The 17469-nt window shown below is 41.0% G+C and overlaps 2 protein-coding genes across 7 annotated transcripts in view; one reads left to right on the forward strand and one right to left on the reverse strand.

The window, feature by feature from the left end:
* The window catches only part of GLUD1 (glutamate dehydrogenase 1), a 57530-nt gene extending 43717 nt beyond the window's left edge, over positions 1-13813 (reverse strand). For both annotated transcript variants that reach the window (XM_082641405.1, XM_082641404.1), the window contains exon 1: positions 13107-13813. In XM_082641405.1, coding sequence (XP_082497531.1) covers positions 13107-13560 — 454 coding nt within the window. In that variant the 5' untranslated portion in view covers positions 13561-13813. The remainder of the gene's footprint in view (positions 1-13106) is intronic.
* Positions 13814-13870: 57 nt separating this feature from the next.
* Positions 13871-17469, forward strand: part of SHLD2 (shieldin complex subunit 2) — a 95472-nt gene continuing 91873 nt past the window's right edge. For 3 of the 5 annotated variants that reach the window (XM_082601119.1, XM_082601121.1, XM_082601123.1), the window contains exon 1: positions 14972-15036. The gene's annotated coding sequence lies outside the window, so the exon portion shown is untranslated. Of the gene's footprint in view, positions 13924-14971; positions 15037-17469 lie in introns of those variants that run through there. The other 2 variants (XM_082601120.1, XM_082601122.1) reach the window with 1 other exon arrangement.

A 17469-nucleotide genomic window follows, 5' to 3' on the forward strand; every position in this document is an offset into this window, starting at 1 on the left:
CCAGGGAAGTGCCACCAGGGAAGTCCCTATTTATTTTTTAGATTCCACATGAGTGATAACATACAGTATTTGTCTTTCTCTTATTTATTTTACTAAGCAAGATACCTTTCAGGTCCATTCATGTGGTTGCAAACAGCAAAATTTCATTCTTTTTTAGGGCTAAGTAGCGTTCATTTTTATAATATATATATTTATATATGTAACATATATATAATACATAAAAATTATATATATATACATCTTTATCTGCTCATTTGTTGGATGGACACTTAAGAGTGCCTCCACATCTTGGCTATTGCAAGTAATGCTGCTCTAAACACTGAGGTGCATGTATCTTTTTGAATTAGTATTTTCATTTTCTTCAGATATATACCCAGGAATGGAACTGCTGGATCCTATGGTAGTTCTACCTTTACTTCTTTCAAGGAACCGCCACAGTTTTCCATAAACTGGCTGCACCAATTTTATACACTCCCACCAACTCTACTAGCGTTCCCTTTTCTCTACATCCTCACCGACATTTGTTATTTGTAGTCTTCTGTCCATTTTTTAATCAGGTTGCTTTTCTGGTATTGAGTTGTATGAGGTGTTTATATATTTTGGATATTTAACCCCTTATCAGTCATACCATTTGCAAATATTTTCTCCCACTCGGTAGGTTGCCTTTTCATTTTGTCCATGGTTTCCTTTGCTATGCAAACACTTTACAGTTTAATTAGGTCCCATTTGTTTATTTTTGCTTGTTTCCTTTGCCTTAGGAGAGGGATCCAAAAAAATATTGCTATGATTTATGTCAAAGAGTGTTCTGCCTATGTTTTCTTCTAAAAGTTTTATGGTTTCTGGTCTCACCTTTAGGTCTTTAATCCATTGAGTTTATTTTTGTATAATCCATTGAGTTTATTTTGTACAGCATGAGAAAATGTTCTCATTTCATTCTTTTACATGTAGCTGCCCAGTTTTCCCAGCACCACTTATTGAAAAGACTATCTTTTCTCAATTGTATATTCTTGCCTCCTTTGTTGTAGATTAATTGACCATAAGTGTGTGGGTTTACTTATGGCTCTCCGTTCAGTTCCATTGATCAATGTGTCTGTTTTTGTGTAAGTACTATACTGTTTTAATTACTGTAGCTTTGTAGTATAGTCGGAAGTCAGGGAGCATGATACCTCCAGCTTTGTTCTTTTTTCTCAAGACTGTTTTGGCTATTTAGGATTTTGTGGTTCCATATAAATTTTAGGATTATTTGTTCTAGTTCTGTGAAAAATTGTTATGAGATTTTTTAAAAAAAATTTTTGGCTGCATTGCGTCTTTATTGCTGCGCATGGGCTTTTCTCTAGTTGCATCGAGTGGGGGCTACTCTTCATTGCAGTGTGCGGGCTTCTCATTGCGGCGGCTTCTCTTGTTGTGGAGCACTGGCTCTAGGTGCGCAGGCTTCGTTAGTTGTGGCACGTGGGCTCAGCAGTTGTGGCTTGTGGGCTCTAGAGCGCAGGCTCAGTAGTTGTGGTGCACGGGCTTAGTTGCTCTGCAGCATGTTGAATCTTCCTGGACCAGGGCTCAAACCCATGTCCCCTGCATTGGCAGGTGGATTCTTAACCACTGTGCCACCAGGGAAGTCCTGTTACGAGATTTTGATAGGGATTGCATAAAACCTGTTGATTGCTTTAAGTAGTACAGACATTTTAATATTATGAATTCTTCCTATCTGTGAACACAGGATATTTTTCCATTTCTTTGTATCTTCAATTTCCTTCAATAATATCTTTAAGTTTTCAGAGTATAGGTCTTTTATCTCCTTGGTTAAGTTAAAAAATTGTTTAAATACTAAAATGTGTTTATACAAATGGTCACTTAGTGAATAGGCATTACTTAGGCATATTATTTAGTGGAAACTATGCTAGGCCAGGGAGCTGGGTTGGGTGCAGTGCCCAGCATTTCCTAACTAGGTGAATTCACCCCAGTAGCAACTGCTGTGGGCATCTGCACTTGCTCACCTGGGGAGGTGCAAACAATGCTCTTAGGCTTCATGCCAGAATTGCTTGGGATAATGTGTTTGAGGCAGCTGGCACAGTGTCTGCATGTGGTCAATACTTCAATCTCAACTATTTTCACTGCTATTATAAATATTGCAAAGTAGTGGCAAATAACAAAGAAATGTAGTTTTCAAAAAGTTTAAATGGATAGGATTTTAAACAAACAGCTCAATACTTTGATTTTATTACTTCTCAAGACAAATTCATGGAGGTGGTAAAATAGTGCTCTATTAAGAATCAGCATTTTTCCTATTACAGTTGAAGCACTTTTTTCATTGTGCTTTTAGAGTCTATGGAAATAGTCACTAAGTTACATTAATTTTCCTTGCTTTCTTAAGCGGGGGAAAAGTTACTTTCCCTTACCCAGTGCTTATAACTAATGCATTCAGTGGGAAACGAAAAACAGCTTGAAACACTAACATTCATAAATCAGACAGCAATCCTAATGTTCTAGACTTAAATGCTCATTAGAAACCAGGCCCCTCCTTCTACAAAACAGTGTAAACAAAGTCTATTTTATTTCAGAAGTCCTGGAATGATATGAGTCAGAAACTGCATGTAACAAAAAACATGTTTCCACTGGATGGCACCCAGGAATTCCTGTCTGTAAAGTGAAATTTTCTTTCCTAGCCACACCCATTTAGAGAGCTCAACTGCAAGACACTGAAGAGTAGTAGTTACATAAATCACCTCACTCCACAGGCATTTTCTGCAGGTTAGGAACCAATGAAGACTTCTAGTGAACTGAGGCAAGGGACCACTGTAAGGAAAGTAGTGGAGTCAGGGGAATAAGCCCTGGAACTGATAAGGGTGAGAGACCTAGAAATGAATGCAGGGGATGCCTGGGCTAAAGAAGACATATGCTTTCATTTTTAACTTTCTAATTAGTGATACTTGACTGTTTGTACGTGCAGCATTTGGCAGATATACTAGTACAGACTCCAGTAATACGGGAATTGCCCACACCCAAGGAAAGGCTAGGTACTCTTCTTCCTCTGGCATTGGAAACCAAAGACAGTTACTCAAAATACACTGCCACCTGGAAATTCTTTACCACATTCTAATGAATGCTAAGGATGTGACTGCAAAAAAGACACTATTCTCCAATAAATTTGTCAATTCAGCGGATGAGGAGGTCTTAGCACGATTGCTGTACACGGAGGACAAAACGATGTGACATATACTTTGAAGTCCTGAAAGAAGGGGAACACCTAGCATTTCGGAATGCCTACTGTATATCAAGAAGAGTAAATATGAAGACAAAGTCGTTCAGTAAAGCCAAATACCCACATGCATAAAAGAAAACCAAAAAACCTTAAAACATTTTAAACCAAAATGAAGCAAGAAGGACCTTATTTGCAGTATGAACATTCTCACGTTTTATAAAACCAAGCCTTTCTTTCCCTCTTTTCTGTGACACAGAAGGCTAAAGGTAAGCAAGACCAACAGGGATTGGATGGGGCACAGGGATAGAAACTAGAAGGAGCAACTTTTATTTCAAAAACGGAGAAGAGAATAGTATAGTTTTTTGGTGTCCTAAAGTCTTAGAGCCTACGCTGACTCTAGCATTGCTACTGTTTGGGAAGAGATCAACAGGATCTTTGAACGGCAGATGTAATCATGGAGGTAGATGCTTCCAATGGAAAGCACGAGTCCACGGCTGGGTACACTAGAAAGGGAACTGGGTGGTTATACAGACGGGGACCACAGGTCTGATGTCATTATAAATGGGGCCTCGTGGGGAGGAATAAATTAGGAGGTTGGGATTAACGTTTACACACTACTCAATACTCTGTAATAACCTATCTGGGAAAGAATCTGAAAAAGAATAGAAATATGTATACGTATAACTGAATCACTTTGCTGTACACCTGAAACTAACACAACATTGTAAATCAGCTATACTCCAATATAAAATAAAATTAAAAAAGAAAAGAAAGAAACGGGGTCTAACTAAACTCAAGGGCCACGGCTGAAAGAGTAATCTGTGCTTTCAGCTCACCAGAGGAAACTAAAGAAACACTACCCATGACAATGTTTATTATTTATCAAACTTGGTAAAATTGGAGGAAAGGCTGGTGATACAACTTTGAAATCATACCTTTGATTCTCCAGATGAATTAACTTAACATATAGTTATTTTGAGCTAACTGGTAATCAGATGTTTCAAAAGAACATTAATGAAATGCAGACCTCTGCAAACTATACACAGCACAAAACATTTCTCAGCCTTTTAACTTAATTCCCAAATATTTTCCTTACTACCCTCAAGAGCCTAAGATTGGTGTACAGTAAGTTTTTCTAGGAGGAAAAAAAAAAATCAAAAGCAAAAACTGACTAAGTTGCTATGGTGATAAAGAAAACACACCAGCTGATTACTTTGAAAAAGATGCAGTGAAAAACACAACTGAGTAGCTTGAATTTTTCTCCCTTTTGCTAGCTGACTCAAACCCAAAAACATACAAAAAAGCTCCTAGCGACTAAGTCACCATTGTTTTTTATGATGAATCATTAACTAAACACATTCATGAAAATTCAAATAGGCTTTTAAAAGTTACTTGAACCTGGATCTTTTAACAGGGTTTGATTTACTGACCAGAAATTCAAATTCCAACTGTATTGTCTCTTTTCAGAAGCTATTTACTCAATAACCAAGAGCTCTACCACAAGTACAGAACCCCAGAAAGGCAAAGAGGACTTAGAACTCTTAAAATTCATGCACTAATACACTTGCCATTTACTCATTAGGACCTATTTTCTCACTTAATATTCCCTAACTCTCAACAGAAGAGCATAACAATTAAAAATGAGGAGAGGAGGGAAAGGAGCAGTGAGGAACCAGTACCTACCCACCAGCAAGTAATGACCATGTAAAATACTAGAAGTCTCACAAAAATTCCTTCAGCTCCAGGAAGGAGCATTTAGTACAGGAACTAAGGATTGCTTGACAGTATCCATGTACTGTTCCGTGCAAGAAGGCAGGGAAAAAACACTTTACAGTCTTAACCCATTATCAAAATATTTATTTTAAGCATTTTGAAAAGACAAAAAACTAAGCTTTCTGGGAAGCAAATGTTTAGCTGCTGTTGGAAAAACGAAGTGAAAAATATATTTCTTCTTTCCATTAAAATTTCAAAATTATGTAACACATACGCACGTTTTCAAAATTCAAATACAGAAAAAGCTGATGTCTCCTGATTACCACTTATGACCCCAGTCCTTAGGGGTGACTATTCTTGGCAACTTAAATGTATATATAACCTTCCAAGTCATTTCCCTGTATTTATGTACATACATATCTATAGAACATAGAGCTGTTTTGTGTTTAAGTATTTAACTTACTGCCCGATGGATGGAGGAAAGAATATGAATTAAAAGGGGGATCCTGTTAATTTTTGTTTTATAGATTCCTTATTCTGATAATAACACTAAGCTTAGTCATATCTTCATACCGAACAGGTCCTGGAAATGATGTTAGTAAAATTGGTGAATATAAAGTGGATAACACTTAGTAAAAGACAACAATTTGTTATAAAAAGGTTCAAAGAGGTAAAGGCTCAAAATTTCAGATATCTAGTTTCATATCTATTATTTACAAGTCTAGGTGATATCTGAGAGGGATCTTAAGAGAGGACGAGAAGAATTATAGGGATATGGGAGACGAGGTAGGGACCGGCACCACACTGTTTTTTTGCAAGGGTAAGATTGAGAAAAACATTCGCCTGCATCTCCATTTTTCCTAAGGATCATTTTACACCAGATTCCCTTTATTTTCAAAATTCAATCCTCTTTCCTAGTAACACTTCTTTCCCTGATACCAGTTTTTCTACCAGTGACTCAGATGAGAGTTAAATCTTTGACTCCCTATTCCATATATTCTACCTGTAGGGGAATCCTGAAGCTAATCAGGAGCCCATCAAGAGTTGCCTCATTAGAACAAAAGGTGCTCTTATCACCCAGGAAATTCCAAGGGATTTAGGAACTCTGTATAGGATGCTCCTACCACCCCCCATAACTCAGGAAATTACAAGGGTTTCAGGGGCTCCTTGTCAGCAACTGGAGTCAAAGGCCAAATATTAGAACAATGGATACTCCCAGAACCCCTATCACTAAGGAAATTACAAGGATTTTAGGAGCTCTGTATTAGGAACTGCGGGCAGAGACCACATAAATATTTATTATTCCATAAAACCTTACTTTTCACTATTTACAAACATATTCTGTCCTCATGACCCCAACACACAGTCCCACCTCCTGCCTGAGCTGATGCCACCCCCTCTACGACATCTCTATCTGAAATGACCTTTCCCCAGTCCAACTCCTAACCAGCCTTCCCTACTTCCAAATCAAGATGGTCTTTCCCGGGCATCTTCCTTGAACTCCTGTTGCAGTAACATATTACCCAGTGTGCTTCCAACTATGTCACTTATTGACTGGTTCCAGGAAGGGAAAATCAACCTTTGTAATTTTCATTTGTGTCATCTTTCACATTTTCCTCTAGCCAAGCAGAAATTTAGAAAAATTAGAAGGTCAGACAGACTTTCTCCAAGAACAATCAAGAGAATAGCAATTCATGATAAACAAAGGCTTTTCTTAGTTTTTAGGAAGAGACACCCAGAAGAAAGCCATTTAAAAATTAGTGACCTGGGCTTCCCTGGTGGTGCAGTGGTTGAGAGTCCGCCTGCCAATGCAGGGGACACGGGTTCGTGCCCCGGTCTGGGAAGATTCCACATGCCGCGGAGCGGCTAGGCCCGTGAGCCATGGCGGCTGAGCCTGCGCGTCCGGAGCCTGTGCTCCGCAAGGGGAGAGACCACAACAGTGAGAGGCCCGTGTACCGCAAAAAAAAAAAAAAAAATTAGTGACCTGGGCTTCCCTGGTGGCGCAGTGGTTGAGAGTCCGCCTGCCAATGCAGGGGACACGGGTTCGTGCCCTGGTCCGGGAAGATCCCACATGCTGCGGAGCGGCTGCGCCTGTGAGCCATGGCCGCTGAGCCTGCGCATCTGGAGCCTGTGCTCCACAAGGGGAGAGGCCACAGCAGTGACAGGCCCACATACCGCAAAAAAAAAAAAAAAGTTAGTGACCTGAGTAGTAATAAGTTTTGACTAACTCTAAAGAATAAACATATTGTGAAGTGCTAAAAAAATTATTGCACTGAAGACCCATAAAGATACATGAAATAACACTCTGGTGGAGAAATGAGTTTTTCTGGCCGACATAAACTGTTTAAACACCAAAGCTCTTGAAACCTCTTTCAACGGAAAACTCTTTAAAATGTTCCTTCATTGCCGAAGTAATCACAACAAAAGGGACTGGTAAAGACATCACCTGTGAACGCATTTATTTTCTAGCAAGAAGTTAGGTCTTAGGGCTTCCCTGGTGGCGCAGTGGTTGAGAGTCCGCCTGCCGATGCAGGGGACACGGGTTCGTGTCCCAGTCTGGGAAGATCCCACATGCCGTGGAGTGGCTGGGCCCGTGAGCCATGGCCGCTGAGCCTGCGTGTCCGGAGCCTGTGCTCCGCAACGGGAGAGGCCACAACAGTGAGAGGCCCGCGTACCACAAAAAAAAAAAAAAAAAAAAAAAAGAAGTTAGGTCTTCTAATAGCTATTAACAAATTTCAAACGATCCAAAGTAGTAGGAATCATTGTGTTGACGGCATGACATGACTCTCAATCAGTGCTTATCCCATGATACAATTTGTAACTTTTTACATGAATAAATCCAGACAATGACTAAGAAGGTGGGTGCTGGAAACAGATGGCTGGAGCCTGAACCCAACCCTACTACTTACTGCTGTGTAACCCTGCTAAGGGAGACCTCACTCTTCAGCCTTAGTATCTGCATCCGAAAATCTGGGTCAACAGTGCATTCATGAGGTTGTTCTGAGGAATCAAAGCAGTGATGCACGAAAAGCTCTTAGCAAAATGCCTGGTGTACACGTAAGAGCTCAATAAATGCTATTATTGCTATCCCTTGTTTTGCCAGTTGACCTTTGTGAAGGCAGACTCTCCCAGGTACAGCTGCCTTTTGAAAAGTAACTAAAAATGTCTTGAGCAGCCCTCTCCCAGATTGTCTTCTTGCCCTTCATAAAACCTGTCCTGCCTTTATCAGTAGTATTTCATACATTAACACTTCAGTCTTGATAGTGAGTACTTCAATCTGCAATAATTTCTGCCTCTGGAAAGAGGAAAACACTGATTCATCTGAATAGCTAGGTCAGTTTTAGATAATAGCTGTGGACTTAAGACTGTTCACGGTTATCTTGTAGGAAAGGATTGGGAGTAGGGCTGCTTCATTTTACAACTTTCACTATTATTAGAACATTTGAGTCATACGTATGTATTTTAACAGGGGTTTGTTGGGTAGAGCAATTATGGGCCATTTATGAATCAATGTGCTTCATTAAAGTGATATTAAAGGTTTTTTCCTTTATTATTTACATTATAACAACCTAATTATTATTGGTTGTTGGCAAAGCCCTCAGTATCTTTAACATAATTGGATAAGAAACAATTTTCCTAAGCAATCTAAATTATCACCAATAATCTAAAGCTAGTTTCTTCCCACTGTATAAGTTATAAAATCTAAGTCATTTCTTAGAAATTTAAACATTGTCAGTTTATCTGGAGTTTGATACGTACTATTGGTGTTTGTCCTCCAATTTTTGATGCCCCAATTCCTGAAAAGTGTCCTTTGCATATTAAGTGAGCAGTAAGGGTTTGTCTTCCTGCATATGGGGTTTTTACTGCCAAAGCAAACTAGCTAAAGGGATTCACACAAAGTGACAGGGAGACTGAAGAACAACCTGGCTTACAGGTCTCAACCATTATCATAGCTCTTCATTCCCTAGTATTTTCGGGGAGGGCATTTGGCTCCCATGAAATAAGAATACCTTTATAACAGCAACGCAATTCAGATTTAACTAAAAAAGTATTAAAAACAACAATAACTCGAGGCTAAGGGCTAGAGGATAGAAAACATAAACTACCTGTGTTCTAACTGAACTTCCAGGTTGAGTTAAATTTATATACAAAGACTACATTTACCTTGTGGCAGCAGATGTAGACACATACTCACATTCTAAAAATATTAGGTAGTGTGAATTTATTCAAAGTTACCTGTTTTGATGGTTGTCAGTTCAGCATAGGAGAAATAAGTAAGAAACATTTTTTTTTTTCCAGTGAAAGCAGAGGATGTCTCATTTAAAAAGAGTATCAGAGACCTACTAGAGAATGGACTTGAGGATATGGGGAGGGGGAAGGGTAAGCTGTGACAAAGTGAGAGAGTGGCATGGACATATATACACTACCAAACGTAAAATAGATAGCTAGTGGGAAGCAGCCACATAGCACAGGGAGATCAGCTCGGTGCTTTGTGACCACCTAGAGGGGTGGGAGGGAGGGAGACGCAAGAGGGAAGAGATATGGGAACATATGTATACGTATAACTGATTCACTTTGTTATAAAGCAGAAACTAACACACCATTGTAAAGCAATTATACTCCAATAAAGATGTTAAAAAAACCAAAAACCACAGTATCAGTACTTTCTAGTGTTTTCTCAAGAAGCACTACCATTTACCACAAACTTAGATCCCAAAGGCCGAGGGGGACTTCAATACTGTACTGACTCCAACCCTTAGCTGGCTGCCCTGCCCCCAACCCCTGTATCCTGCCGCCCAAAGACAAGAACAAAGACCACCTATCTCCTACTGTTTCTTTTTTTGCATTTTGGCTCTTAAAAACAAGTCAATGGGTTAACATAAGGTACACTTTTTTGGGGGGGGGGGTGCTGATATTTGCAGTTAAATGAAAGATTTAGGTCAGTGCATCAGGATTCCATCAACTTTATTTAAATGATAATTTTAGAAAGTTCTAAGAGGAAAAATCAGTCACAGGAAATTTGGACTCAACACTTTTAATCTGAAGACCTGAGCGGGGTGGAGGATGGGAGGACAGGAGGGAATAGAAAGTAAATTGACTCCTACATCAATGAATTGCTATCATCAATCTCTCTACTTCTCCCCCAATGAGTTAAATAATAAATTTCCTTCTAAAAAGGTATATTAATCTCAGGTCGAACCAGGGCCAATAAAATACAGAGAATTTATTCTGAAAAAGTTAACAGGAATAATCACTGATAATGTTTTCAAACACATAAGAACCTTTGAAAGTCTTCTTAAAGCAAATTCCCACAAGGTTCATCTTTGCTGAAAATATTTTTAAGGCCTCCCTTAAAACTTCCTTTCAGAGCATGAAGCACACTCTTTTGCAAATCCTTAACAGATACAAATCTACTGCGTTCATTTAAATATGGTTATGTGGGAAAAGAAGCACAAAAACAGTATGTATTATTAAATATTTACTTATTAAATATTTACTCAGTATAAAGTACACATCAGCCACCCTCAGGTCTTAAAACCACCTGTTTCCCTTACCCATATTATAAATTAGATTGTTGCTTTGCTACAACCTTGAGAATTTTATGTTGGAAAACTCAGGTGAACGGTTGCTACTGATGAAAGATTAGAAAGCTGAGGGTTGGGAAAAGGATGATGAGGAGCAGACAAGGGTCCCCCCCAACTCAAAGAAGTTGGTCAAGAAGGCAGTTGAGTTAGGATGGGGAGAGCAAAGTGTGCTTAGGAGGGTAAGTTCGCATGGCTTATCCAAAGCATTTAAAAAAATCACAGTCACCTAATATATGCTATATTTCTAAAACTGGAGTGAGACCAAGGAGGTTAACAACTTTCTTGTACTGTTTAATTAGAGGGAAAAAAACCCACCGAAAATAAGTCCCTCTTGGAATATATATTCTCTGCAACAAGATGGGGGCGATAAACGGGTAGGAAAATCCCAGAGTGTCATGAACGCAAAGCATGGGTGTCTACAGTACCCCAATTTTGCTGATCATCTATTTAGTATACTGTTCATTATCTTAAGCACTCCCAAAATATGTTGAAGAGCCTGCATAGCTATCTGATCCTCCCCCATCCTTTTCTCCCCATAAAGTCTTCCAAATTTCTTAAGATAATAAATTTATCACTTCATAGAGGCTGATTTTCTTTCACATTATCTTGCAATGCTTGCTACTATTTATTAGTTGCACTTCCGCTTCTCTGTTAATATGCTGGGATTTAGTAGTGCTTTCACTAGCAAGCCTCCTTGTAAGTGGGGTAAATAGAACAGAGAATTGTATCTTACGTCCTAGTAGGAACGAGTGTTACAGTAGCAGTGCTTTCTGGAGCTGATGCAATTTGTTGCTGGGTTTATTATCATTTTGGTATAAAACTGCTGTGGCAACAGGAAGAGGACTAACAAATCAGGGCGAACTTTAGTTGCTTTAGTGAGTCTGTGGAGTTGTGACTCATGATAGGAGAGGGCCTGGCATAGAAAGAACAGAAAAATATAAAGAACTTCAAGGAAACGAAGTCAGATCCTGCAGGAAAACAAATTGACTGGTTTCGCTGCATACCTTTTAAGCAACTGGAAAATACTGCCAACAAGATAGTATATAAACTTGATGTCCATTCTAAAGAGACACTGCAGTTTAATATTTGCTAACTTTGCCTCTTCTTCCAGCATCTTTGCTTTTCTTGGGAGCTTGAACTTGTATTCTTGGTTTAGAGAATAAGGGAGTGGATAGGAAGAAGGCGCTGTAGAAGGCGCTGTAGATGGACAGTGTATATGTTTTATGTGGTATTGGAGCTGGAAAGGGAAACCAGAGGTCAAAGCGGTTCAAAAGTTGGTTTTAGAAGAGGAAACTGAGAGCTAGAGGATAATTAAGCTCTAAAGGTTAAGTCCTAGAAGTGGGTGGGGTCGATGCAAATTTAGCAAGTAGTAGCGGTAAATCATTTACCTTTGCAGTTTGAAGCAACCTTTGTTCCTGGGCTAAGAATGCCAGCAGAGCTCAAATTTTTCTGCTAGAGAGATTTCCAAAAATCATCCTTAAAAGTCAGCTGGTATAAAAGAACACTGGACCAGATTCACTGAGACAAAGGGTCTAGTCCAACATCCTCTGTGCTTATTAGCCAAGCAACCTCCAGCTAGACTCTACCTCCTCGGGCCTTTATTCTACATAATTTTTTAATAGAAAAAAATGGTTTTGCCACGTTACTTTTAAGCACTATTAAAGATGCACTGTGCGATTTTAAGGGGGGATAAGTGTGGGGGGGGAGCCTTTATTTGCTCAAAGAAGGCAATCTGACTGCAGAAGAAGCCAAATCTACAGACATTCAAAAATTTAAACTACAGGATAACTTGGTGACTATCAAATTTTAACCGACTCATCCCCTTTCTTCAAGCACTTTATCTTTTCCTCAAGCTCAAATCTGGTGCTAGCCTGGATCAGTACACACCCCCAGGGCTATTCCATTCCATTGGCTGGCGGGCCGTCCTGCAGTCTACACCCTTTAGATTTACTGTCAGGATGCCTGGTGTTTGTCAGATGTTACACTGCTCATGTATTACCTTTTCTGTGTGTGCAAAACTGAAACTGCCAGAGTAGGAAAGTAATTTAATAAAAGATCAAAGTATAATTAATAAATTCATTTGGTTAGTAAAACTCTGGATTTCAAACCTAAAAGGCAATTCATTTTGTATGTTCCTGTATCATCTGTCACTGTTGTACAAAGTGAAAAAATCCGAAAACAATTATTTCGTGGTTTGCGTTCGCTTGAGTCATAGAAGCCCACAAAATCTTGTAGAGGCACAATCTGATGGGCCAGTCATTTCCTTTTCTACAAGTGATTTCCGTCAAGACCCACCCTGTTCGTCACAGTCGCTAGGATCAAAAGAGCGATGCAGTGTCTTCTGCATACAGCATCAACAAGCATAAGCCGGGGATGACGGCTCGCGGGGGATGGACCAACTACGTGGTGGGGACAGGGCGGAAAATTCACTATCCACCAGAGCCTGACACATCCCAGGCCGGGGCTGGGAGGGAGCGGGGAGCGTGGAAGGGGGACAGTGCCTGCCGGGGCTGAGTCGAGCCGTGACCCGGAGGCAGGAGGCAGGAGGCAGGAGGCCGGGCGGGGCAGGGCAGGGCGGGGCAGGGCCGCGGGACAGGGCGCGAGGGGCTCACCTCCCTTGCAGGGCGTGCGGTGCTGGCTGTGCTGGGCCCGGTAGCCCTCGATGACCTCCCAGGAGCCGTCGTCGCGCCGGATGGGGAAGGACAGGCTCAGCACATGGTTGCAGGGCTTGATGATCCGCAGGATGCCACGCACCCGGTTCCGCTTCTGCTCCTCGCTCTCCCGGGTCTTGAGGTCCTCCACCAGCTTGTCCTCCACGATGCTGGCGCCGCGGTCGAAGAAGCCCTCCACCATCTTGAAGAAGTTGGGGTCGTCTTCGCGGTCGGCCGCCGCCTCGCTGTACTGTCGCCGGCCGGGCGGCGCGAGCCCCGGCTGCGGGGCGGCGGCGGCTGCGGCGGGCTGCCCGCGGGCCCGGCCCAGCAGCGCGGCCGAGTCGGCCGCCGCCGAGCCTAGGGCTGCGGGCCCGACGCGGGACAGCAGCAGCGCTTCACCCAGGCACCGGTACATGTCGGCAGGACGGAGGCCGCGGAGGCAGGCGCTCTCACAGGCCCGGGGACGGACAGAGGGAGGAAGGGCCCGGCGCGGGCTGCCCTTTTAAGCTGCAGCTTCCTGCCTTCCTGGCTGTCCCCTCCCCTCCGGCGCTCGCCGCCTAACGGGAGGACGGACTTAGGGTGCAGTGGGCCAACGTCGCCTGTGACTTGCAGGGCAGGGGGCGCGCGCCGCCCAGGGAGCCGGGGCGGCGGCGTGCGCCGGCGGGAGCTCTCGGGGGCGCGCAGGCGCGGGCCGTCCTGGTGCGCATGCTCGCAGGGCGAGGGGCGGGGCGAGGGAATCCCGCAAGCTTCCGGGATCTGCGGAGAGCAGGTGTCTCAGGTTTGTGCGCGGCCCGGGCTTCGTCCTGGGGGGTATTTTGCCGGGGGAGGGGGTCTCCCTGGGGAAGGGGCCCACCCGCCTCTGGGGGGCGCTGAGAGTCCGGTCCCGGGACCGCGCGCGGGTGAAGGTGGTGCGGTCTGGCGGTGGGCCGAGGGCGAATGAGTCATGGGTGTCCCTCCTTTCCGCCCGCGCGCCCTCGGGCGCGGGGCAGCCATCCTGCCACCCCTGCGCCTGTCTTGGGGCGGCCCGGAGAAGCAGCGTTTGGAGGCCGGGCTAAGAGCTTGGCTTTATCCGCTGGGACTTCGAAGAACTCTTGTCATCGGAGTTGGAGTTTTGAAGTGGCTTGCAGGAAGTGGAAGGGAGAAAGCCTGGGAGCTGGGGAATCCCTTACCTATTGGCTTTCACCACTTTAAGTTTTTACTTTTGTTCCATTCAACCACTCAATGAGGTTGAGATGAAATAGTTATGTAAATCGTTGTATCTTTCTAATATTTACTGAGTGTGCTTCCCCATTTCAGAGATACGTTCTTGAAATAGTCTAAAAACAAGGACACTATAGAAATGCAATAATACTCCCGGATATTGTTTCTCAGTAGTATATGTATTAATGGTCCAGAATAGGATTTGTAAACGTTAAAGGACATGAGGGTTTAATTATGTACTTACACATACTTGATGAGAAATGCTAAAGTTATACATTAGATGCTTGTAAAAGTCTAATGACTCAGTTTTTAAGACAAGCTATCAAAGGCCGCATAACCAGCTTTAGCGGTCCCAGTGTACTTTTGTGATTTTAAAATGGCACTTTTTTGACCTGCAAAACGATTTTGCTTCCTGACATTCACTTTATTCATCTATTAGCATATGGAAGAGAATGTTTTAATTCTCACAGTATTCTGTACAGTATTAGGTGATAACCTAGATCAACTAAATTACATTCATCTATTCAGTGTGCTGTCAAAGCAAAAAAGGCGGAGCTTATCTTATTTTTATCTTTTTTTTTTAGTATTATCTTAATTGCTACATAAATGATGTATATTTGTATTGTGTTTTTCAGTGATAACTATTCTCTGGACTGAATCCTGAATTTGTCTTGTTGGTCAAATTATTAAGGTACTAAATTTCCTTTTCACTTGATAGCATAATTTTATATTGCAAAAACAACAACAAGCAAATACAAAGTATCAAAATAAAGTGATTAGAATCAGTAAATGTGGAAATTTTTCCCCTTCAGATTAAATTCTTAGGTATGTTTTGAGGAAAGTGGTTTAAAAGCTTAGTTTTATTGCCCTTGTTTATCTCTTTCTTGATAACTGTAGCCTTCAGAAAAATAAATGTTTAACTTTGCTTCTTCCCAGTTTTGTTCACCTGAATTCAAGAAGGTAGAAAGGCTATGGAAGGAGTGAGGAAATTTTAATGGAGAGTCTCCTATGTGTAGATGTTTTACGAAATATCTCTAAAAGAACCCCTAAAGTAGATTTTTTAGTTTTTAAAATCATTACGTTTTTAAATTATTTACAAGTTGTAAAAAAAAATCAAACTGTATAGATAGATTTTTTAAAAAGAGTGGAATCATCCAAACACTGTCCTGACCCCCACCTTCCCATTTAGTAAGTAGTTGGAATGTTTCTTTTCATTCTGAAGTAGGTATTATAATTCCTGATTTATCTGGAGGGTGAACTGAGGCTCACAGAGACCAAGCAAATTGATGATCACCTAGAAGGTAAATAGCACGCTAAGATTCAAACCGTGTATCTGACTCCAAGTTATGCTATTTCTGTTATTCCAAGAAGTATTTTAAGTGTTTGTTGCATTTAGTTTAAAATTATTTACTGTGATGTAAAGTCTAGTGGGTTTCAACTTTACACTGATGACTGCTTTATAAAATATACAGATATTTTTCAAATTAAATTTTATTGATTATAAATTTCCATTCAAAAAGAGGCTAGATTGGGGTTGACATGTATACACTAATATGTATGAAATAGACAACTAATAAGAACCTGCTGTATAAAAAATAAATAAAATAAAAATTTAAAAACAAAAGGAGGCTAGAATTTAACTTGAAGGGAATTTTGGTCATTTGATAGCATTCAACAAAGACAACTGGTTTTCTGCCTTTAAGGTTTATGAGTTTTCCTTAGCTGTTTCAAAATTCCAGGTCTTTTCTCTTTGATTCATAGCATGTGTTTGTGCTTTCAAGTGCTTTAAAAAATATTTTAGAATTATTTTAGGATTTAGAAAGACAGCATATAAATATAGGAACAACATAGTTGTTTTAAAAATAATTTAATTTGGAAAGGTAGGACATACTTTCTACTTTCTGTCTCTAGATTTGTCTGTTCTGGACATTTTGTTTAACTGGAATCATGCAATCAATATATGGTTCTATATGGGAACGTATGTATATGTATAACTGATTCACTTTGTTATAAAGCAGAAACTAACATACCATTGTAAAGCAATTATACTCCAATAAAGATGTTAAAAATTTTTTTTTAAAAATGGTTCTTTGTGACTGGCTTCTTTCACTTAGCATATGTTTTAAAGATTCATCCCCGTTGTAGCATGTATCAATATTTCTTTTCTTTTAATGGCTGAATAGTGTTCATTGTATGGCTATAGCCCTCTTTTTAATCTGTTCATCTTTGATGTACATTTGGTAATTTCCACTTTTGGGGTATTGTGAGTAATGCTATTATGAACATTCTTGTACAAGTTTTTGTTGGGATGGATGTTTTCAGTTCTGTTGGGTATGCACTTTGGAGTGCAATTGCTGGGTCTGTGTTTAATCTTTTGAGGAGATGCCCAGCTGTTTTCCACATAAGCTGGACCATTTTAATTCCTATAGGCAGAGGATTCTAATTTCTTTGTATTCTCCCCAACACTTTTTTTTTTGCAGATTTTTATTGGAGTATAGTTGCTTTACAATGTGTTAGTTTCTGCTGTACAGCAAAGTGAATCAGTCATACGTATATATATATATCCCCTCTTTTTTAGATTTCCTTCCCATTTAGGTCACCACAGAGTACTGAGTAGAGTTCCCTGTGCTATACAGTAGGTTCTCATTAGTTATCTATTTTACACATAGTAGTGTATATATGTCAGTCCCAATCTCCCAGTTCATCCCAGCCCCCCAACACTCATTATTAGCTGGTGTGAAGGGGTGACTCATTTTGGTTTTGATTTGTATTTCCTTGATAGCTAATGATGTTGAGCATCTTTTTTATGTACTTATTGATGATTTGTATATATATTTTAAAAATAAATGTATATTCATATCCTTCCACTTTTATTTTATTTTATTTATTTTTTTTTCTTTTTGCGGTATGCGGGCCTCTCACTGTTGTGGCCTCTCCCGTTGCGGAGCACAGGCTCCGGATGCGCAGGCCCAGCGGCCATGGCTCACGGGCCCAGCCGCTCCGCGGCATATGGGATCCTCCCAGACCGGGGCACGAACCCGTATCCCCTGCATCGGCAGGCGGACTCCCAACCACTGCGCCACCAGGGAGGCCCCCTTCTTCCACTTTTAAATTGGATTGTCTT

This window comes from Mesoplodon mirus, assembly GCF_964341445.2.
Source record: "Mesoplodon mirus genome assembly, chromosome: 2".
Classification (NCBI taxonomy): domain Eukaryota; kingdom Metazoa; phylum Chordata; class Mammalia; order Artiodactyla; family Ziphiidae; genus Mesoplodon; species Mesoplodon mirus.